General features: G+C 42.6%; 1 protein-coding gene across 2 annotated transcripts in view; it reads left to right on the plus strand.

The window, feature by feature from the left end:
- Nucleotides 1–24,280, plus strand: part of tmem117 (transmembrane protein 117) — a 336,326-nt gene that overhangs the window by 285,085 nt on the left and 26,961 nt on the right. For both annotated transcript variants that reach the window (XM_086009384.1, XM_086009385.1), the window contains one exon: nucleotides 11,173–11,332. In XM_086009384.1, coding sequence (XP_085865510.1) covers nucleotides 11,173–11,332 — 160 coding nt within the window. The remainder of the gene's footprint in view (nucleotides 1–11,172; nucleotides 11,333–24,280) is intronic.

Below are 24,280 nucleotides of genomic sequence, written 5' to 3' on the forward strand. Positions count from 1 at the left end.
TTCTACGCTCATGGATGCACAGTGTCGATTTCCATGGGTATCCTGTTTCCTGCGACATCTACTTGGATGATACCACCTCGGGAATCGCTGTTGGATACCTTTGTGCTCCTGATGATGTGAATCTCCAGATACTCCTCGTCCTGCTGCTTCTCTTCAATGGTACGTAGTGTCTGGCGATTTCTACTTCTAACATTGCCAGTCGGTTTATTCTTCTGTCGGCACACAGCAAGATGCCCAGTTTTCTTGCAGTAGAAACACTCTGCTTTCACATATGAACAGCTTTGAGCGATGTGTTGTCCCAGGCACCGATAGCACGGCTTCAATGCACTATTACCTTGGCCAGTTGCTGAGGCCTTGGGGCCCAACTGCCTTTTACTTTTAGCCTGCAGCCGATTCACCTCCGTTGTCTGACACCTGGAAATGGCGTGGAACTCTTGGGAATATCAGTCGGCCATATCCATCGACATAGCTGTCTGACAAGCTAAGTCAAAAGTCAAGCTACGGGTTGTCAACAATCTACTTCCGATACATTCATTTTTCAACCCACAAACAAAGCGGTCACGCAAAGCTCGGTCCTGAAAGTTTCCAAAATAACAGTGAATGGATAGTTTTTTTAAAGCTACAATGTACTCACTGATACCCTTGTCATTTAATTGATCACGTGTTCCAAAAAGATAACTTTCAGCAATTGCCAGGGGCTCAGGACTGCAGTGCTGTTCTAACTTGGCTAGGATCTCCTTCAGTGGTGTATCCTTCGACTTGGCGGAAACAAGCAAATTTTTCAGGGTTTCATACATCTTGGGGCTTGCTTCAGTCAAAAAAATAGTCCATTTCATTTCTAAAACCGCTCAGTTACAGTTTACATCATCGGGGACTTTGACAATACTATTTGCGGTAAAAAACATTTCTAACCACTCCAGATACGCTCCGAAAGTGTCTCAGTCATGATGGAACTCACCCAAGCGCCCTATTATTTCCATAGGCACGGCCATGGAACGTCTGGCAACGTCGACAGTTCAGCCACATGCACTTGAAATTTACCTCGGATTTTTAAGTTTTTCTGCAAAACGAAGAACCTCTAACAGTCCCTCCGTCGGTTGGCAGGATTATCCTCCAACAAAAATTTCAGCTAGGGAATCCGCAATCCTATCCTCGTCGCCAATTCTATGATATCTTGGGACACAGCATATTTATACAACAGCACAACATGGCTTCTGGTAAGAACAGTACTGCACATGGCTTTATTATTATATACATCAGTAATATGTATTACTGAGAGTTATTGGGGAAGCCTATTTTATAATCAACCTATTTTGCATGCTGACATAATACAGTGTATGTTAAAACTGTCTAATTAGCATACAACATTCATATTTTAACCCTACTAATGATGAGTATTCACTACATATTTTATAAATGAGATTTATTATTAATAATACGGAAATGTTTATTTTGCTACAGACTTCATTACTTTCCTCCACATTGATGTGCTCTGTTTCTGCAGACTCCCTTCATACTGTTACACAAGCAAAGAATTAATTTACATCTTCTTGAGACTTAACTACTGGTCCCATCTTGTTTTGAAAGGCTGCAATTTAGAACTCCCAGTCTGCTTTGGGCTGTGAGATGCCCCACATGGATTGACGGTGACTTCTCTGTGAGGATGGGATAGATTTTTGTCTTCACTGCCTGGGTGGGAATTGAGCGAATCAGATCACACACTCGTTATTAAAACTGCCTGTTTTTCATTGCATTGATTTTCATTGTGAAGTTGAAAATCTGTTGCTATGTTTCAAAGAAAATGCAGTTGTGACATTTCAGGTGTATACTAAATATATATTTGCCTAATGTAATAATTAAGTAATTACCAAGGTAGAAGTAGTGCTCTCTAGGATAGATCCTTGAGGTTTTGGCACTTTCTTTTAAAAAGTAAAAAAAGATTAGCCTTCTTGTCCATTCCATCACCAGTGATCTTCAAAAATTTTTGTGTGGGGGACCTGCCATTTTGACCTCTGAACAATAGTGTCAGTATCCCAAAGAAAAACAGTGTGATCATTGACGAAAACAGTTATTATTGGTATGCAGCAACAGAAATAACATGTTAGTAGTTTAACAATATGGAAATCTGTTGACCTCGGCAACCCCCTGGGTTCAGGTATCTTGGTTGGAAACCTATGCGCTAGATATATTACTGGATGTGATTAATGGTTACTCATTTTAGTTAAAAATATATATAAAAGTTAACTTTTCTTAGACAAGATGGCCTGTTTCGCATTTCAGAATTTTTGACTTTTTTCCCCCACAGGCTGGATTTGAATATGATTTATATTGAAATATTGCTTTACATTAACATGAATTCACCAAGTTTTGAAATCCATCTTCCAGCCACATGCTGGAACTATTGGGACAAAGAGGGGTTGGTATGTTAATGAGCTTGCCTCGGAGGTAATGAACAGTCACTGAAAGTATAACCCATAACGATCGGGGTGGGGGGGGGGGGGCAAAAGGTGATTTGTTATCTTGTTTCAGATACTTCCAGTAGACATTCACACTTGAGGTTGGTTTGAACTGAAGTCCGACCAGGCCTCCACCTGGGGGAGGGAGGAGGAGGTGATAGCCGGTTAATTGGCAGGTCAACTAACCAACCCCTTGATGGGAAAGGCTGCAAGTTGAGTCTCTTCCACTTTCTGTGGACCCCGGGAACAAAAGAAGGTGAAACATACATTCAGGGTCAGTTTCATCAAAGACTGTTGAATGAGGAAAAGAGGAGGCAAATCTCTTTTATGAAGAAAGCAGCCTAGGCTTAGCTAGCTGTTTAGATTTCAGAAGAAAGACTGTCCGAGAAAAGTAAGTTTTTTTTAACCTGCTAAAAGACATATAGAATGATATAGCACAAACAAAAGGAGGCCATTCAGCCCTTCATGCCTGTGCTGGCTCTTTGAAAGAGCTACCCAATGAGGAAGCACTTGAGCAGTGCTCAGTATGAATCTCCATTCCAACACTTCGTGGGTAACCATTGAGTTATCCTATTTTGGTCATTTATGTATCTTTTTCTTTCACAAAGTCTCCCCATGCAATGGTTCTTCCCTGGCTGAGAGTTTAAGCAGCTTACCTCGTCCCAGGTATCCAAAAGTGTCACTCCCCAGTTGGGGAGGGATGATTCAGGTATGAACCTCTTTCTTGGCACTCTGTCACAGAACATCGGAGTTTCAATATGTTGTACTGCTATGTAACCGCTTCCAGTTTTCTTTCTTGGTATAGTTTGATTCAATTATTTATTATTAACAATAAACTGTCACCACTTTTTTAAAACCCATTCATCACACGCTACAGCGCCTTATGTTACAGCCTGAAATCGCTCTCCGCAGTTACTCCTGAGAGCTTTAACATCGCATTTGTAAAGGTTAAATGAGACTTGTGTTTTTCAAGGAAAATGCTGTATAAATATCTAGATTTTATGGATATCATAAGCCTGCACTGTTCTCCGTTGATTTACTTGGTTTGTATACATTTAGCACTTCTTGAGAAACGTAGTTGCACACACATTTTCCTAGGACCAGAGCCTGTACTGTAATGATAACGAATAAGATCCATAGCACTAAATGAGCTAAGATATGTTGCGTGCTTTTTTTTTGGAAAACATGAAGCTTGTTTTAATTTAAGCACATCCTTGATTAGTGCTCAGTTCACTTAAGTATGAAGACATTTATGGATTCAATTATTTTAAGTTTCCGAATCCACATTCTGCAAGCTGTCTAATGGAATGGAATTAAAGCTTGGAATGTCTCCAAAGTCGTGCACTGTCTCTAGGGAGGGATTAAATATTTATGATGAGTGTTTGCAGTGAAATTCATGTGGAGGTACCCGCAGCTTCTATTTTCTGTTTAATTTATTTCTTTGTTCTTCTACACATTGTGGCCTTGCAGTACACAGGATTCTATAGGTTTTTACTTGATTGATGGGATCAAAATGACGTTTAGTAATACATAGACTTCCTCCGAGAACCTAAAAAACATAATTGTGTTTGTCAGTGGGAAATGTAACAGAACTAATATTAAAATGCAAAGTGCAAACTGAGAGTTAATAGCCAGACACAGTAATAAATATAATATGAGCGAATAATCCATAGCCTGAATCTACATTCTGACTCCGACAATCAACAAAACTCGGACTTTGGATTTTGCAGCAAAGCCAAGCTGCCTGCTCCACTGGGTCTTGACATCATGATTCAGCTGTACATCATAAGGGTCTAAAAAATGCTCAAACTTTACTTGAGGTGCCACATTGTTCTCATTCAGCAATCACTGCAATCATTAAACATTAATGAATGCAGATTGCTTTTTTGTATTTTGTGAAAGTAGAATTTTTGTTGTGTTTGCATCTTGCAAAATAAGCTTTTTATATTGAAGGCTTTTGAAACCTTGTGCATTAAAGTAAAATGGCTTGTGCGTAATGACTGAAGGAGATTTATTATTCAAACCATTGCTGCAAATTATTTTATTGCGAGTCAGCAAATGTCATGCACCTAATGAAATACGGAAGAATTTATTTTCTTTATGGATATTGTTCCCTACAAATTGGGACATTCTTCCTATTCCACCTAATGACCTGCTGCTATTCTCCTAGCATGAAAAGAGGCTGATCAAGCCTGTGAATTTCTCTCCAGCTCAGTCGACAATGATACTTTGGGGGAATCGGTCAGTAGCAGGCATTTCAGCAACCTGCAATTGCTTTCTTTTAGGTAAACTTAAAACTGAGACAAATGTATTTTTTATTATCCTAGTTAAAGGTGCACAATTAGATTGTGGTAGGGTTAACTGGGCAAGGATGATGTATCTGAGGTCCATATTATGTTCTTACAATGTTGCACAGGCATGCGCTAATTAATCAACCTAATGCTCAGACCAATGATGAATAGATGTTTTTAAGAAACAGTTTGCAATGGACTTGAGGCTTTGTAAACAAAATGTGCAAGTAAGAGCTTGAAATTAAAGGATTAAGTGCAACCTCCGGTTCCAAATCTTTGGAGTCTGATATAAAAGTATATGAGATCCACAGTAGATCTAGATCTAATGTGTATGTATACGTATGAAGTAAAGGCCCTCAGGCTGGATGAGGAATGCGAGTGGTGCCTGTTGGTTGGGGGAAGCTCTGATGCTGTTGAACAAAATCTCACATTTTCTCATCCAGAAAATGTATTTCTGGTTGAAAGTTTTTTTTTATCTGTGGATATAAACCATCACTTTTATCTTCCTTTTCCATTAACCATTAAGAATGCACAAAGAACCATATCTCTAATGCGTGTATGCGATGCAATCAAGATAGGCAGTAAACTTAACCTCAAAATGGTTGTCAGAAAAATGGAACTTCTTTGGAGTTTCCTTTGGACATCTTTTCAAAAGCGCTAGAAGGACACTTGGGTTGTTGTGGCCTAAGGCTGATAAATATGATTTTACGCGCAGTGGCGCTTGACATTAACACTTGAGTTTACTTTTACTAATGCGATGGTAGCAAAGCTGGTTAAATGTGATGGGGATTTTTTTCGGTCTTTTGTAGAATTTGTGACTTTCTTGCATCTGAAAACTGTTGTTTAGTTTCTTCCATGGGTTATGGTATTGTCTAAAAAGTTTATTTTTCTTTAATTGAAAACAAGGCAGAACAGTTGATTAGAAAGCATTCGCTTTGCCCACACATTGACACACCCATTAAATTATATCCTATTCCACTAACTCTCAATAACAAGAGGTGGATTCACACATTTTCGGCCTTCGGATGCTATACTTTCTATTACAAATAGTCTTTAAATTACCTTAAATTACTAGCCAATCTCCTGTGGTGTTGTACATGAGGAGTCAAGACCAAGTGTAATCTTCAGGTGAAATTAGAGGGCATGGATAATTGGACTAGACTTGACTATTCCAGTGATCTCCAGGCCGACCTCCCATCTTCCATCCTCTATATAAACTTGCGCTCATTCAAAACTCTGCTGCCCGTATCTTAACTCGTACCAAGTCCCGTTCACCAATCATCCCTGTGCTTGCTGACTTACACTGGATCCTGGTCTGACAACACCGCAATTTTAAAATCCTCATCCTTGTTTTCAACTCCCTACATGGCCTTGCCCCTCCCTATCTCTGTAACCTGCAGCCCTACAAGCCTTCGAGATCTCTGTGCTTCTCCAATTCTGGCACCTTGCGCATCCCTGATTTTAATTGTTCCACCATTTCAGCTACCTTGGCCTAAAGCTCTGGAATTCCCTCCCTAAACCTCTCTGCATCTCCACCTCTCTCTCCTTCTTTAAGATGCACCTTAAAACCTACCTCTTTGACCAAGCTTTTGGTCATCTGTCCTGATATCTCCTTCTCTGGCTCGGTGTCAATTTTTTTTTATTGATAACGCTCTTGTTAAACACCTTGGGATATTTTGCCGCATTAAAGGTGCTAAAAAAATACAAATTATTGTTGTTGTTGTAGCATGTACAGACCTAATTCAGTCTCCATTTTAAAGTCATACGTTCTGACCTTCATTAAGTGGCAAAACGCAGTAATTTGGGAAACCGAAGAAACAGCTGCGTGACACCAAATTGAGGTGCAAGCCTCCGACCTGCACTTAACTAGCGCGCCGGCCGTTGAGCTGTGGGCCCACGTGGGATTCCAATCCTGGGCCTCCTCCAACTGCCGGCACGCAGTGCTTGCGTATCCCAGGGGCGCAGTTAGTTCGATGCATCCCCTGGGATCACGTGGGCCATGGAGAGCCAATGGTAGCAGGGAATGCCCATTCATAAAATTGACAGGAAGAGCTGTCATAACTATAAATACTATAAGCCCCAAAACATCACTAAAACTTCAAATAAATTTTTTAAACAATCACATTTTTAAAATAACTATAAATTACATAAAGTAACTATTTTAAACAATAATTTAAATTTTTGAAAAAATTAATTACATTTTCTAACGGGGCTAAAAATAAACTTACCTTTCTTTAAAGTATTGAAAAATAATAAACCTGTGGAAAAAATGTTTTAATTTTAATTAATTCACCACTTACCTTGTTAAAAGCAGGCCTTGCGCCTGCTTTTTTACATGTGTAACTCCTGGAGACTTACCCTCCCGGAGAAACCTGGAAAAAAAACATATGTTCAATGCGCACGCGCTGCCTCTCCGGCGCACACGTTCCACCTCTGAACCCCTTCTTTCAAGGGAACATAAGTTCCGGTTTCCCGCGCATGCGCAGTGCATGCACGAAACCGCCACTTTCGTTGGGCTTACGCGTGAGTACTCAGCGCATAATCACGCGTGGGGACCCGAATTTCTGGGCCAATGAACCTAATATTTTATATATGAGGGTAAATTCAACTCTTCTGTGCCAATTCTCCTACCCAGGCTTTCACTGAGCATGGTTCCCTCTGGAAGCAGGTTGATTAGTCAGTTTGCTCTATGATGTGTGCAGCAGCATCATTCCATCTGTGGTGCAAAAAGTAATCTTTGATTTCTGCTGCATATATATACAGTACAATTTAAATGGATTAATGTTGTTGAATCAAATCTACTTTATTCTTTACATAGTACCAAAGAGGAACTGCTGGCAATATGGAGTAGGTGCCATTGTGCTATTTAAAAAAAAAAATGTAACCAAACAGCAAAAGGATAAATGCTTCTGTGATATTTTCCTTTCTAAACCCCTATATTCCTCTTGAAGGTTGTAACTCTTAGTGGTGTATTGTTTCATAGGCCCTGGTTACCTTCCTACACCTCACCCACTTCTCAGGTAAGCCTAAATAGTAAGTGTCAGTGGAGTTTTTGACCATCGGAATAGGACAGTTGAGTCTAATTCTCTCCTTACTTGAAAATCACAGATGAACCCTTTCAAGCAAAGTTCACTGAATAGCTTTTGGGAGAAAGAGCCCTGGATTTTTTTTTAATAAGCTACATCTTTAGCATGGAGACACTATTGGTGTGGGGGCAACAGATTGGAAAAAGGGGTGAAGATCCGCCACGTCAGATCTCTGCCCATTTTGCACTGTGTTAATAGCTATTCGCAAGGGCGCTAGAAATGTTCAACAGCTCGCCGTTGGGTCCTTGCTCATCTGCATGGATCCATCTGGGCTAAATTACCTGGTTCAGTCGTGCACACAATTTCCTGGCGCTCACATTGGTATAAGATTGTTTCATGTACCTGCTCATATATAATAGGCACCCAAGGTTGCAAGGGGCTGTGCTGTTTGTGGAAATAGATTTAATGAGCATTTGAAGGTTATATTTGCAACTTCTTCATTTTGCTGTTGTTGCCACTGAGAAAGTCAGTAGCCTTTGGGACAACAGCATTAAAATAAAATGGCCCGTACTTTCCGATGCCTACGGGTGTGTTCGGGCTGTGTACACACCCGTAGGGGCCTCGCAAGTGCCGGTTTCAGGCATGCCAAGCGCATGCGTTGAAAACCGGCATTTGTCAGGAATCCTCTTGACAGATCGGACGCCTGTCCTGGAGAAGGGCCTCTGTGGGGGGAGAGTGCTGCTTTCTGGAGAACCTCCGCCCGCAGAAAACCCTAAGAAATCTTACGCCTGGTAAAAGCAGGGGCATAAGGCCTGCTTTTACCAGCATAAGAGTTTAAAAAAGTTTTTAAAAAAATTGTTTTTCACTCATTTATAATTTAAAAATACTTTTAAAAAGGTAAGTTTATTTTTAGCCCCGTAAAAAACTTTAATTATTTTTTCCAAAAAATTAAATTTTTATTTAATATATTTAATTTCATGTAATTTTAACTCATTTTAAAAACGTGATTTAAAAAAAAAATTTATTTAATGTTTTAGTGTCTTTTTTCAGGGATCCCCATTCATACTTTTGACAGGTCTATCTGTCAAAAGTATGAAGGGGGATTCCCTTCATTCATTGGCTGGCCTGGTCCACGTGATCCCAGGGATGCTGCGAACTGCCTGCGCTCCTGGGATACGTGGGCCTTTGCGCATTTCAACTGTGGAGAGGCCCAGGAGCGGAAGTGTCCGGACCTCGGGAGCCCTCAGGTAAGGACGTAGATGTTTTCCCGATAGGAGGTGGATACCTCCTATCAGAAATTACGGGCCAATGTGTTCTTTTGAGGGAATCTGCCTCCACGTGCTTTTTGGAGGAGCAACAGAGGTGGGTCAAGCCATACCAGAGGTACTTTGCACTCACCCATAAATACCCTTGCAACTACATCCATAGACAGAGGTGCATAAATATTGATTGATCAGGGGAGCAGTACCTACAGAGGCTGTAATTCACAAAGTGGAAGTCATTAGCAGAGATGTGCTGCTAGCTCCAAGATAAACTGCAAACAAATATTTCAACAGGCATTGAACTGCAAAAGTAAATTAAGTGACTTTAACTGTTATACTTCTGGATCCTTCCAGGCTGCCACTGGAAACATCAGTGATATAAGCCAATCAGCTATCTGCAGATTTATTAAATAAATCACTGATGGCTTGTTTGCTTGAAGAAGCAATTTCAACTCCAACCCCATCAACAACTATCAGCAGCATAAGAGGGTCTGCATTATTTTACAGAATGGCAGGATTCTCAATATGTTGTAAGATGGATCCATGTGGCCCTACCTGCAGAATTAATTACATAAACAGAAAGGATTCCTCACTCTGGCATTACATTTGCTGGCATCAGCTGAGAACCGAGTCAACCTGGCTGTGATGACTTCAATCAGGACTCCAAAACTCTGCTGCCCGTGTCCTAACTTGCACCAAGTCCCGTTCACCCATCACCCCTCTGCTCACTGACCTACATTGGCTCCTGGTTAAGCAAAGCCTAATTTTTAAAATTCTCATCCTTGTTTTCAAATCCCTCTATGGCCTCACCCCTCCCTATCTGTAATCTTCTCCATCCCTACAACCCTCTGAGATATCTGCACTCCTCCAATTTTGGCTTCTTGAGCCTCCCCGATTTTAATTGCTCCACCATTGGTGGCCGTGCCTTCAGCTGCTAAGGCCCTAAGCTCTGGAATTCCCTCCCTAAACCTCTCCGCCTGTCTACCTCTCTTTCCTCCTTTAAGACGCTCCTTAAAACCTACCTATTTGACCATCTTCCTTATGTGGCTCGGTGTCAAATTTTGTTTGATAACGCTCCTGTGAAGTGCCTTGGGAGGTTTTACTATGTTAAAGGCACTATATAAATACCAGTTGTTGTTGTTATCCTGCTGAAGCTCTTTATTAAAGCTCACACTTGGGAGGAGGTGACTTGGGTGAGATGCCAGTGAAGTACTGTCACTCGACCTGAATTGCAGCCTTCAGGAAAGGAGGGTTAATGGGAGGAAATTGGAATTAGAAAAAAAATTGTTATTCCTCAACTTGAGGAGTATATGCAGAGATGGCATATTGGGTGTAATGTCATTTAGGCCATAAGGTCCTAGGTTCAATCCTTGATCTGTGGTGAGTTAGCTAATCACAATCATGGCAACTGTTAGTGTTCCAATGTGCCCTTGGATTGGAGAGGGAAAAAAGCAGACAGGATTCCCATTTCCAATTGTTGTCCAATGACCTCTGCTTGGAAGTCCATGTGTATGGGCATTTGGTGAGAACAGATTGGTCTTCAGTGTAATGCCCCCCATAGAATAATGTACTGACCCTTACTATCTAGGTCTCTGGTCCACATCAAAATACTCTCCTGTTCTGGGTCCATTTTGTGTAGACATTGGTGCTTGTGAGAATTGACAAATAGCATAGGAGTCAAGAGATGCACATTACATTCAGATTTCTAGCATCCGCAGTATTTTGCTTTCACATTACATACAACCTGATTGGCAGTCACATTTCTCAAAGTACAATGGGCTTTGTGTGTTCTCAACCCTCTACAGGGTGGGATGTCCACTCGGAAAAAAATGGATGTTTTGTTTGTCTCAGCTAACAGGTAGACCTAATGCTGGAAAAGTAGCAAACTGACTTCAAATGTCGTAGATCAGTCGATTGTGGCCAATCATTCAACTAAACAAAGGATACATGGGAATGGGATGACCAGAGGAAAAGATGATGTAATGAAGAAAAAGAGATCAATGTTTCTAGAAATAAATACTTGTGTTTGTGAAAAATAAAAATATTTACTTTGAGAATTGCTGAAAAGCTTTGGTACCATTCCTTTTGCTTACTTACGAGCAACAAGTGAAAATGTATTACTCTCTTTTACTCACAGGTCTGTACTGATCACCCTGACAAGTGTTGTTGTTGTTGTCATTACCACTGACTGGATCAGCTGGGACAAGTTGAACCGAGGATTTTTGCCAAGTGATGAGGTCTCGAGAGCCTTTTTGGCCTCTTTTGTCCTCGTTTTTGACCTCCTTATCGTCATGCAGGTACTGGTACTTTATTTGTTAACTCTTCAAAAGCTAGAATTTGTTTTCCAAGGTTATATTACATACAGCTCAGTTGCTAAGCACAGTGAGAGCTGTATAAATAGTCCTTTTTGAAGTTAGACCACATCATTGTGGTGACCAGATTATCATCAGCATAATTCATACTTCAGTTATAGTTATAACATGGTTATGTTACAAGGTCATCCCTTTACAGAGAGTGTCTAAATGTCTAAAAATTAGTCTAAGATACTTAATAATCTGTGCACAAAGTATTGTTAATTCTTTAGAAGACTGTTAAAGAAATGTAATTCCCCCTTTCTAAAGATTCTTCTGTGACAGTATCATCCCCAGGATTTTAGTGCCTTTTAACGGATGTATAAGCAGCTTTGTTGTTTTTCAATTTTAATAATCAATGATATAAATCGAGCCTTATTCAAAGCGGCTAAACACAGCTTTTTAAGATATAAAGAACAAGTACTTGGAAGAAAGGTGCGTAAAAATATAGTTTTCATAAGATGATGCACTGAAATGAATGTATTTGCTCATTATATTCATCATCGAGAAAAAAAGTATTGTCACTTTATTATTGTACCTAACAGAAGCAGTTTTTATGTTTAGCAAAACTCAGAATGGCATATTATATTGTCATGCAATACATATTTTCTATTGTGACCAGAGAAATTATGATCCGGATTTTGCGGTTAGTGGCGAAGTGACGGCAATCGCCGTTGACCTCGAAGAAAGCTGCCCACAAAGATCTCGCAATCTCTGTGGCAAAAACTTTAGGTTTCTCGACGTGTAATTGATTGTAGCGCTGTGAATCGGGGCTTCCTAGCATAGAGTAGCAGTGATGTCATCAAGCTGTCTAAGCAGCCAATCACATTGAAGAATTCTCACAGACAGCAAACCAGGAAATAAAAAGCACCGATTCAATTGATGTTTTAAAATTTTTACAGTGAGTGAATTAAAGATCGGCACATACACATGGGGTTAAGATAGAAGCTGAAATATCAAACAAAATTAATTTTTAAAATTATTTTTAAAATCTAGTCATTTTCTATCATAAGGAGAAATTTGACATTCCACAAATATAACATTTGTTTTTCAGGGCCAGAACAGTTGTTAAAACCCCAGTTACACCTATTCCAACAAGGCTTAACTTTTAATGAGGTGTTTAATAGCGTAATTAGATCGGAAAAGCTTAACTTTTTGTCAGTTCAACTAATTTCACTGATTGCCGGCTATGGGGAGTTCCGCAGCACAGCCTATGTCGGAGCAATGAATGACTGACAGCAACTTCAGGATTTCCATATTTATCTGTGCATGCGCTAAATCCTGAAGTTACGGTCAGTTTCAGAGGAGTAATGACAGCTAACACTGAAAGTTCACCGTCATTGCCATCGCAAAATCCAGGCCATTATATTTTAGAAAATAATTTCCAATGTTGAATATTATAAATGAAAGTGGGTAGACAAGTGAGAATATCATTTGAGTACATAAGTGCCAGTGTATTTCTCAGAATTAATAAGTGATGGTCTTTTTAAAATGTTTTTAGCAATAGTTATTTCACCCAGAGTACCAAGTACCCACTGACTATATAATATTCCAATATTTGGAATTCCCTCCCTAAACCTCTCCACCTCTCTTCCTTTTAAGGTGCTCCTTAAGATCTTAAGCTTTTGGTCATCTGCCCTAATGCCTCCCCCTTTGACTCAGTGTCAATTTTTGTCTGATTACACTACTGTGAAGCATCTTGGGATGTTTTACTACGTTAAAGGCACTATATAAATGCAAGTTTTCGTTGTTGATGCCCATCCAAATCTGGGGAACAAATGATTTCCTCACCCTCAAGACCCTGGTTCTTGTCGGGATTAATCCTTCATCTAAACGACACCATTTCTGAGTACAATTTATGGCGTAAAGGATTGCTTGGCACTATTTTGAAGAAGAGCACGGAGTTTTCCCGGTGTCTTGGCCAGCATCTCTCGCTGTACCAACACCTCCAAAACGGATAACCTGGTCATTTGTCTCCATTTGCTATTTTTGGGATCTTGCTGTGCATGGATTGACTGCCGTTATTTGTCTATATTAATGGTCAGAAATAATTAATTGGTGGTGAAGTGCTTTGGGACATCCCTACGATGTAAATGTAGGTTCGTTCTTATCATCTCCCCAAGTTTTCCCTTTAGGTCTCTCACTTTTGTTTCTGGCACAACATTGATTAGCAGTCATGATTTATGGGACTCAAATTTGTCAACAGCCACCATCAGTGACAGGAAATGTGAATCTATGAGCAGGTAGTGTTTCATCTCTGCTGCAAAGTAGTCCCTCTCTATACCTATCTCTATTTATTGACCCCTCCCACCCCCCCTCCTCTCGGTCAGATCTCAGCACCTCAACGATCACTGGTTCTTTCCTCTGTGATTTCTTACTCATGGATTGAGTTGGCATCCCTATTTGCCGTGGCACTGAGCACAGATTGCAAAGTGTTCGAACTTGCCAGCATGCACCCCAGCAATGACTGAGGAAGGAATGGTCAGACAGTTGGTGCCAGGGTAGAGTTATTGCAGCACACAAGACTGCAATAGCTGGAGCATAAACACCGGCAAGGACTGGTTGGGCTGAATGGCCTGTTTCTGTGCCGTATATCCTGTGAAACCTGTACTAATGTCCATAGCAAAAGGAGAAACTGTATAAAGTAAAGGGTTAAAAAGGCACCAGCAACTGTTCCACTCTTTACAATGCAATTTGAGGCATGATATTAGGACAATGAAAATGCAGCAGCTATCTCATTAGAGTAAATGTCACCTTTGAGCTCGAACATGCTGCAGCAAGAAGTTCACATCCTGGACTCACCATACATTTCGTCATCAATCATTCGGATGAAAAAGGAAGATAAACTGGAGATCGGAAATAAAATCAGAAAATGCTGGAAATGCACAGGAAGGAGAGTAAAACTGAAGGAAGTGCCGTCCAATCCAGTCTGCATTTCTTTCTAGCAACTGCGTGAAGCATAACATTGGAGAGGAGGCTTGTGAGTTAGTCTCTCATTTGCTCACTCAGTTGTGATGAGTGTTTAGTGCAGGATACCATGCCCAGGGTGATAGTAAAATATAAATTGCAAAAATAAATGCCTCGTGAATTTTAGTTTTTAATACAAGACAGTACTTGTAAAGTGCAGTAAAGAAAAACACAGGTATTCTCTTCACTGCTGTCATACCTGAGGAATATTTCAAAAATGTACATTTCTGTAATTTGGTGCTTTAAATTGATTGCCATTATAAGCTTTCCAGCTAATTGGGTTTCATGGAGAATGTCACAAACATCCATCCAAACATGCTTGTGATGGAAATTACATTAAATCTGTGAGTGCCATTTAAGAAAATAGACACTGTAACAAAGGAGCAAAAAGACGATGGGAGAAAGAAATTGCAAGTAATTAGATGGGGGTAATGTGGCACAGCATTTCTGAAATTCACACGAGTCATGATTTTTCGATCAAATGCACTGTCCCACATCAACAGCACAGATCTGTAAAATTACCCTCATTATTGTGTCAATTTAAAATAGTCTTTAATAAGTAGAGACCTTTTCATTTCCAGTTATGATGACATGATAGATATTTCAATAAGGTGTCAAGAATCCGATCAGCAGTGGCTCGACTTCATGCCCTTGGACTTACCAACACTAGAAATGGGGAGACAAGGACAGATTTGACTATTGTAAGTGCATGTTGTAGATTTTAACAACTTAAAATGGAGACTGAAAGGAATAGTAAAATATTGTACGATATTCCATAAACAGACTGAGGTGGGTGGATAACTGGCTCCCTAATTCTCTGCATTCTCTTCCCTTCATTTCAATTTAGTGCGGGATTTAGGATTAAGATCTGCGAATGACGATAATTAATTAAATCCTGGAAGTCTCTGAATCAATCCTTGGTAAACTGTAATCCTCAATACAAAACACTTTTCCAAATTGGGCACCCTCTTGCCTCAGGTGTAAGAGACAAGGTGGAGGTTGCAGTACTGTGTTCTGAAGTTCATTGGGACATCATGGAGGGGCAGACCAGCAATGCTGTGGGCTGTGTTACATTTGACGTAGAAGAACTGCAAAGTAATGTTTTTGAAAAACAAAAATATTATTTGTCAGCACTCATTTTCCCAAGAATACAATTCATCTGAATTTGGCCCCATTTGATATAATCAGGACTCAGAGGCCTAGAAACTGGGCCCCACCTGTTTACACCACTGTCCTGGTGAAAAATGGTGGCCGCCACTCTATAGCGCCCTTCTCTGGCACTGGACTTGATGGCTGCCATTTTGGTGAGGGGCCTTAGCATTGCTGATAGCAGCGCTGCCCCTGGACAAGTAAATGAACAGAGGGTGACATCAGTCGCCGACTTAGTGTCACCTCGGCGACCTTCGACCTTAGCACTGAGTTCAGCGCTGGGTCCTAAGCTCGTTCTGAAAACCCAGCGTTCAGCAGACTGACAGGGACACTGTCAGCACTTCTTAAAGGGACACACGCATATCTTTCAGGTAAGTTTGCATTTAAGCTGGATTTTTAAAAATTTTATTGAAGTAGTGGCTTGGTGCAATACATGTTAAAAGTTTTTTTTAAGTGTACAGGGAGTGCTGCTGGACACTTGCAAGGCCTCGGATGGTAAAAGAAGGCCTCTGAGAAGACAGAAAATGCTGGAAATATTCAGCAGGTCAGGCAGCATCCGTGGAGAGAGAAACAGAGTTCAAGTCTCAAGACAAGATGCTGCTGGACCTGCTGGGTATTTCCAGCATTTTATGCTTTCATTTCAGATTTACAGGAAGCAGAAGGAAGGATGCAACTCAAGACAGCCTCTTTCTGGCTGAGATATCCAGGATGGAATCATCTGCCTGTAGTACCAGTGATCACAACCCCAATTCCCCATTCAACATTTGTCCCACGCCTTACCTTCCCTCTGTTACTGACCATCATAGTGTCCTGTTGGCCGCAATGCTGAAATAAAAGCCACCACAAAGCAAACTTTCCAATCCAACTTTATACATCTAGCCATCCAATATGATATCAAGAAATCAACTCATCACCCTTATGCATTCCCTTAGTGACTGTCTTGTGTGTGCCTTTGCCTATTCTACTGATGTCATGCAGTGCTACCCCAGTGGCTGCAGCATGGCTGGTGGAAGGCTGCTGACTTTCAGTGGGGGACACTGCAAATGGCCTTGCTGGTCAACTTCGTGGAGCTGGTGGCTGGGAGTGTGAAATCGAGCGATGGTGTTTCTTCTTCCACTTTCTGGGCAGGCTGTATTTCTTGGCTGTGTGAAATGAGGAAGGCACAAGGGGGGAGTTGTGGTGAGGGGACGGGAAAGCAAGAGGTGCAGGCGAGAAGAAGGATAACGTATGAGGATACCAGCATCTTGTATCCTTTCAGCCCTGCCACTGGCCAAGGATTCAGCCATGCCCCTGCTAAGAATGGACAGCAATGTCTCCTCCAAGGGGGTGAGGTGAAGCTAGGAATGGGAGGTGTGCTTCGTATTTGGTACAGATTGTTGGTAGGTGAGTGACTGGGCAGAGGGGGGGGGGGAGAGTCATGCATTGGGAAGTGTGTGGGGCTAGTGGTGCTGTTGGTAGGAGACGGCTTTTGAAGATGCATTCACTGACCTTGACTGCTGGTCTGAGGTCAGGAAGCTTTTTTGGGCACTGGAGCCAGTTGGTGGGGGCGACACTGCTAGCTGTGATGGCCTCGGTGATCTGGTCCCACATCATTCTTTCTGGAGGGCCTCCTGGCCCCTGTGGATAGGGGACATCTCTTCCAGTGTTGACCCCCTGCACAAAGCTGGAGTGCTGCGTGCAAGACCCTGGGTGCCTCTTCCCTGGCTTGCTGAGCCATTTGTGTTCGTGCTGAAACACTTTTCCTATTTTTTTGAGGTTCAGAAGGGAATTTGGCTTTAAGAGCTGAAGATTCCCATTTGGGAATTCTTTTTAATAATTTTTTTTCAGAAGGCAGTTGAGCTGTAAGGGCTAAAGACTGCCTATTTGTACATGAGTTTTATTTTTTTTTCATTTCAGAAGGCATTGCCCCTCTAAGAGAGCGAACTGCTTTCTGAAATGACAGCCTCGCCTTCAGAGCAGGCTGTTCTTGCTGCAGTGCCGCTATGGCCACACTACATTGGGGCCTCCTGCTGGGATGAACGCCACCAGGACGGCGTTGCATGGTGAATTTAGTGCTGGGCTAATGTTAATTAGTCCCCAGCACCAATTTTTTGGTCCTGCCAGCACCACCACTTTTGGCAGCTGTTCACCCTCGCCAGCGGTGGCACCGGCAGCTTTAGAGACGTTCAAGAATTTCTAGGCCCAAATGTTTTATATTTTAACTCACGCCAGTAGGAGATGCTGAAATATTTGTCTCCCTGCAGGGCATTCTGTTACAGCACCATATAAGGGCTGAGATGTATGTATCTCTAGACACATAATAATAGAAGGCAGTATTTGAACCCTGCAGAGAAGTATTAATAACTGTTGACGATTATTGTATTCCATCTTCGCCATAATGCTCTTATGTCCCTCATTATTTCTTCCACTTATGCCTTCTCTTGTACTGCTGATTCTCCTTACAACTGTAAGGGTGCCTTTATACTGCAAGTTTAGCATTAGTGTGAAGCAGTACTTGGCACAAACACTAAACTAGCGTAAAGAAAGAAAGACTTGCATTTATATAGCGCCTTTCACGACCACCGGACGTCTCAAAGCGTTTTACAGGAGGGTAGTCACTGTTGTAATGTGGGAAACGCGGCAGCCAATTTGTGCACAGCAAGCTCACACAAACAGCAATGTGATAATGACCAGATAAACTGTTTTTGTTATGTCGATTGAGGGATAAATATTGGCCAGGACACCGGGGATAACTCCCCTGCTCTTCTTCAAAATAGTGCCATGGGATCTTTTACGTCCACCTGAGAGAGCAGACGGGGCCTCGGTTTAACGTCTCATCTGAAAGACGGCACCTCCGACAGTGCAGCACTCCCTCAGCACTGCACTGGAGTGTAAGCCTAGCTTTATGTGCTCAAGCTCCTGGAGTGGGACTTGAACCCACAACCTTCTGACTCAGGGGCAAGAGTGCTACCCACTGAGCCACAGCTGACACAATCCAGAATTGGGCTAGGCTTGACTCCAGAGAGAAGTGATGTGAGAAACCCTGGCGATGGTAACCTCGCATGACTACTGCTTGATACTACATTAAGTGTGAATCCAGCGTGGTGTCAAAAATTCAGCTTACAAAGTGCTCATGGGGTCTGCTAGACCCTCTGGGTACTTTTTAAACCTACCTGTTAATTGAACCGTGCAGGAAGCTGGGATTTTTCTGTCCAAGCTCTCAACGTTTCAATTTTAATTTGCGGACGAGGCGGTCTGTGCGTGTATGTAACGATGCACGTGCAGATCTCATTCCTGGGTAGAATGATCCGAGTTTGAACTGGGCAGGGTTCAGGCAATGTAAACCGGGTACTGTCTGGCTATAACCTATACTTCACCCATTCGTCTCTGACCAAAAAATGTAGCGTTTGTCCTACCTACATGCCCCATGTGCACCTCCGTTATCCTTCCATTCCCACATATGCTCCTGGGTCTCTCCTTCCCCTTTTCCCGCTGATCTTTCATCATCTTCCTTGCGTCGAACCCATTTGCCTCTGTAAAATCGCCCAGATTCTTTCTACCCTTGTGGTGAAAAGAGATATTCTGGGAACAATGTGGGGAAGTGGGCTCATTTCAGGCATCCTGGCGCTATGAAACCAAACTAATATCGCTATAATTAACAGACTGGTTTCAGAACATGAGAGGTTTACATGGGGCCACATCAATGTTCGCTCTAAGTTGCAGCATGCGTGGCCATGCAGCAATCTGGAAGGTCGCACAGGCTGCTCACAAGTTATTCCCTCTAATATACCGCGCATGTGCAGTAAAGTTAAAGGTACCGCATATTGAAATAAAAAGGCCGTACATGACAAAGAAAATTTAGAGAGTACATTGGGCCACATCCACCTTTATTTTCTTTTTGTCCTAACTTGTAAGGAGGACTGAAATCTAGTAAGTGTACAACATAAAGATTGAGGGAAAAACTCCATTGCATGTGTATAATAAAAATAATTGTTAATTTGTTTAATCATAGAGTCATTGGGGTTGATTTTGTCGAACCTGTCGGGAAGAAGGCGGGACTTCCCCTTTCGGGTTTCTGACCCGCCTACTTCGATGTCTGGCCAATCCGCGCGATTTTCCCTTGATTGACCTTGTTAAGCCCGCCCAGCGGGCTCAGCAGGCCAATTAAGGGCCACCCAGCAACAGGTGACATCACAGACTGAAATTTCACCTGTCAAGATTTCTGACAGATGAAATATCAGTGTCTCACAGCTGTTTGAAGCTGTCAAACACTGACAGTCTGAGTTCTAAGATGAGTCCTTCTGCGCAGACTCAGTTAGAACTCTCAGCAGCACTCAAAGCTGAAGGCTGTCACTTTTGACAGATCGCAGCCGTTCAGCTTTCAGTTCCGGCTGAGTGCTGCGCTCCCGACGGCTACAGGAAGAAAGGCTGTTAAGGTAAGTAAAAGTTCTTTACACACTTTAGACACACCAAACACACTTACCTTTACACTCATGCACCCATCACTCACCTGAGTGCCGACATTGCGACCCCTCCAACTCATTCAACCCAATGGCCCGCTGTTCTAACCTGGCGTGGTTTGGAGCCGTCGGGAAACCCCTCAAAATGGGGATTAGGCTAAAAACTGCCTGTTAACTGCAGTTAATTGGCACTAATCCCTTCCCGCCTGGTTTCGGTGGGTCCCAGTGCGGGGCAGGTACCCGCCGCCCCTGAAACTTACGTGGGGCGGGGTTTTGGGTGGGATGGTGTCGGGACCCCCAAAGTCGGAATCTCCCCCCCCCCCCCCCCCCCCACACGCCTGAAACCCCACCTGACGGCTCCCCGAAAATCTAGCCCACTGAGTTATACAGCACAGAAAGAGGCCCTTCAGCCCATCGTGTCCGCGCCGGCCATCAAGCCCTATCTATTCTAATACCATTTTCCAGCACTTGGTCCGTAGCCTTGTATGCTGTGGCATTTCAAGTGCTCATCTAAATGCTATCATAAGGCTGTGTTTGTTGTGAACAGGACAGCCAAGCTTGACCCTGGCTCTGGTCCCGAGTTGCCCATTCGCTATCTTTAACTCCCAATAACATTCCCTCAATGTCTCACACTGCAGGAGCAGAAAGGACCTGCATCATTTTATATAGGCAAATACAACAAGTCCTGAATAAACAGTGTTGAGAACTCCAAAGCAGAGGGTGAAAGAAGAAATAAAAAAGCCCCATTGGCAGATTACTTGAGCAACACCATCTGGGCATGTGGCTATCTGCTGAAGTGGAGCTCTGATACAATGGTCTAGAATGACAAATTGGCCGATTAATCTCCCAGTGGGTTTCGGGCGGGCAAATGCTGGGCTGAGTGCAAAACGCACTCTCAGGCCTAAATTTGAGGCCTGGGGTATTTTAACTCCTGGGCCTCATCTGCATGCTGCTGGTCAGCTGCTCGCTTGAAATGGGTCAAAAGTGGCAGCTGGCTGGCAGGAGAGAGCAGACATTCAGGTGGCCGGAGGCCAGCACCATGTGAAATGCTTGCTGGCAAGCGGATAAGTCACGAGGAGGGGGTTTTAGGAGGGTCCCGCAGGAGAGAAATGGGGACTCTAGGACAGAGGAGGCCGAAAGGAACACTCCTGCTCTTCGCTCTTTGCCATCTCAACAGGTGGTGACCTGCCTTCATCTGGCAGTGGTTTCCCCGCTGAGGCTACGGGTTAAAATGAAATCAGGCTCCCATTGACATAACGGGACCCTGTTTCACATAAACTTATAAGGCTCCCGCTTGCTTCCAGAGGGCCGCCTCAGCCACCTAACTGCAGTAAACAGTTAAATAGGTGGCCAGCAGGATTCCAGCACAAACAGGGCAACAAGGCTAAACGCCCCATTTTAAAGGCCCCACTCTCCTCCCCAACGCTCCGTTCCCACCAGGAGGGGTGGGTTAAAATTCTTCCCAAAATGCACAAAACACTTCAACCCAAACGAAAATGAAAAACGCTAAACAAAACCACTTGGAAATTGTACTCCTTTCTCTGTGAAATGCTGAGTATTAAACATCAGGTGATGAGCTGTGTGTATAGAAATCTTATATAAGTGGAAGCGATTATGTATGTTGGAGTTTTTATGCTTGAATGCGGTGCACATTTCTCCAAAGCTGAGCATATATAAAATAGGCTATATATCCTGAGGATGCGATCGTATTTTCACCTCTTCCAACATGCTCAGCAGCCCTTTTATGGTTTTCAGCAGCCATATAACATAAAAACATCAATTTGATATAAAATTGACCTGCAGCTGACAAAGCAATAGCTGGAAATCAAATTTACAGAGTTAGAAATGAGCCAAGAGTCTGATATGAAGAAATTGGTTATCAAGTCTATTGAAAATACAGTAAAAGTGCCTGAGTAACTGAGATAACAGATCGGTGCTATGGGACGCACTCATGGTTCCCAGCAAGCTCATGTTCAACAGAAAGCCAAGGACATTGGAGAAAATCACCCATAAACCTTGTGAAAATCTTGGAACTTAATTGTTCTTGCTAAAAGTTGTTGGGACTATAAGTAAATGTTCACTGTAGGGATGGATAAATAGAAAGACCGTATCCTTTATATCCCCCCACTTATTACATCAGTGCGTAAGGATTAATGTTGTAGAGAAGGTTAAAAGGGAGTTTAAAAAAATGGATGAACGTGCATTTTTGTTGGATTTATTTTTGACTTTGGAGCTTTAAAGAAGAAGGCTAAAGACGTACTTCAGGCAAGTTCCGTACACTTTGCACTTAGGTTAGCGTTGGCTCATAGTTTGCTCCCATGTATATCCTTTTCTTAGCAATTGCAAAATATTTGTATACTCTCTGTTTCAAGAAGCAAGAAGCAGACTCGAAGTGCATGGCTGTCAACAGCCCAGGGGCCCCCTTTATCGTAGAACGATACTAATTTACTGCACAGAAGGAGGCCATTTGGCCCGTGGGCTGGATTTTCATTGGGCCGTGGAGTCGGGATTGGAGGCGTGTGGGGGTTTAAAATCCTGAAATCGGGGGTCCCGACCCCAACCCGCCTCCATGCCAGTTTCAAAGGAGGCGGGTACCCGCCCCCCACTGGGACCCGCCTCCCCGAGGCGGGAAGGGGATTAGTGCCAATTAACTGTTTTTAGCCTAATCCCTATTTTCATTGCTGAAGTGTGGGATTCCCGACGGCGCCAAACCACGCCAAGTTAGCAAGGCGGGCCGTCGGGTTGAAGGGCTTGGAGGGGTCGAGATGTCCGGTGTTCAGGTGAGTGATGGGTGCATGAGTGCAGAGGTAAGTGTGTTTGGTCTGTGTAAAGTGTTTAAAGAAGTTCTACTAATCTTTACTCGCCTTTACAGCCTTCCTTCCTTCAGGTCTCGGGAGTCCCTCATCTCACCGGCACAGAAAGCAGAATGGCTGCCAGCTGTCAAAATTTGCAGCCTCTGCTTTCTGTTCTGGGGAGATCTCTAAATCATCCTGAGAGGAAGGAATTAACCTGGAATACAGATTGTCAGTGTTTGACAGCTTCAAACAGCTGTGAAACGCTGATATTTCATCTGTCAAAGGGTCTTGACAGATGAAATTTCAATCTGTGATGTCACCTGTTGCCGGGTGGCCCTTAACTGGCCTGCTGAGCCCACTGGGCAGGCTCAACAAGGTCAATCAAGTCTAAATTGCGTGGGTTGGTTAGAACTCGCTGGAGGCGGGACTACAACCCCAAAAGTTGTAGTCCCGCCTCCTCAATGAAAATCCAGGCCATCTTGTCCGTGCCGGCTGAAAAGGAGCTATCCAGCCTAATCCCACTTTCCAGCACTTGGTCCGTAGCCCTGCAGGTTACGGCACTTCAAGTGCGTATCCAAGTACTTTTTAAATGTGATGAGTTTCTGCCTCTACCACCCTTTCAAACAATGAGTTCCAGACCCCCACCACCCTCTGGGTGAAAAAAGTTCCTCTCAACTCCCCTTTAATCCTTCTGCCAATTACTTTAAATCTATGACCCCTGGTTATTGACCTCTCTGCTAGGTGAAATAGGTCCTTTCTATCTAGGCCCCATATAATTTTATACTCCTCAATCAAGTCTCCCCTCAGCCTCCTCTGTTCCAAAGAAAATAACCCCATCCTATCCAATCTTTCCTCATAGCTAAAATTCTCCAGTCCTGGCAACATCCTTGTAAATCTCCTCTGTACCCTCTCTAGTGCAATCACATCTTTACTGTAATGTGCTGACCAGAACTGTCACAGTACTCTAACTGTGGCCTAACTCTGGATTTGTGAAATAAGTGGCCACAATGCCCAATCACTTGTGTGATAATTTATATTTAATGACCTCAGAATAAAATATGAATTACTGATAGTTTACATACATGTCAGGAAGTTACTTATACCAGGACATCCATACATTTAAAGAAAAAAAGCAACTCAGTGGCTATATTTTGACATACTTAGCCAAGGTTTGAAAGAAAAAAAATGACCTGGAATCAGATCGATCATGCTGCTACCAATAACAAGTAGAAGCACTTGCAGTAGGTTTTGATGGATTTAATAGTGAACCCCAATTTTAGGTGTAAGTAGGTGGTTAAGAAGGCATATGGGATACTTTCCTTTATTAGTTGAGGCATAGAATATAAGAGCAGGGAGGTTATGCTTGAACTGTATAAATTACTAGTTAGTAATGTATTTTGAGGGGAAACAAGGAATGGGAGTACAATCAATGGAAAGAAGCTGTAAGGTGTGGATGAAGAGCGAAATCCAGCAGTGCAAATACATAGGGGGAAAAATTTGGTTGCTTTGCAAAGCAACTAGCGCCCGGGCGTGGCACTGCCAAC

Source organism: Somniosus microcephalus, chromosome 16 (assembly GCF_052327205.1).
Source record: "Somniosus microcephalus isolate GS21.2 chromosome 16, FLI_Smic_1.0, whole genome shotgun sequence".
NCBI lineage: Eukaryota > Metazoa > Chordata > Chondrichthyes > Squaliformes > Somniosidae > Somniosus > Somniosus microcephalus.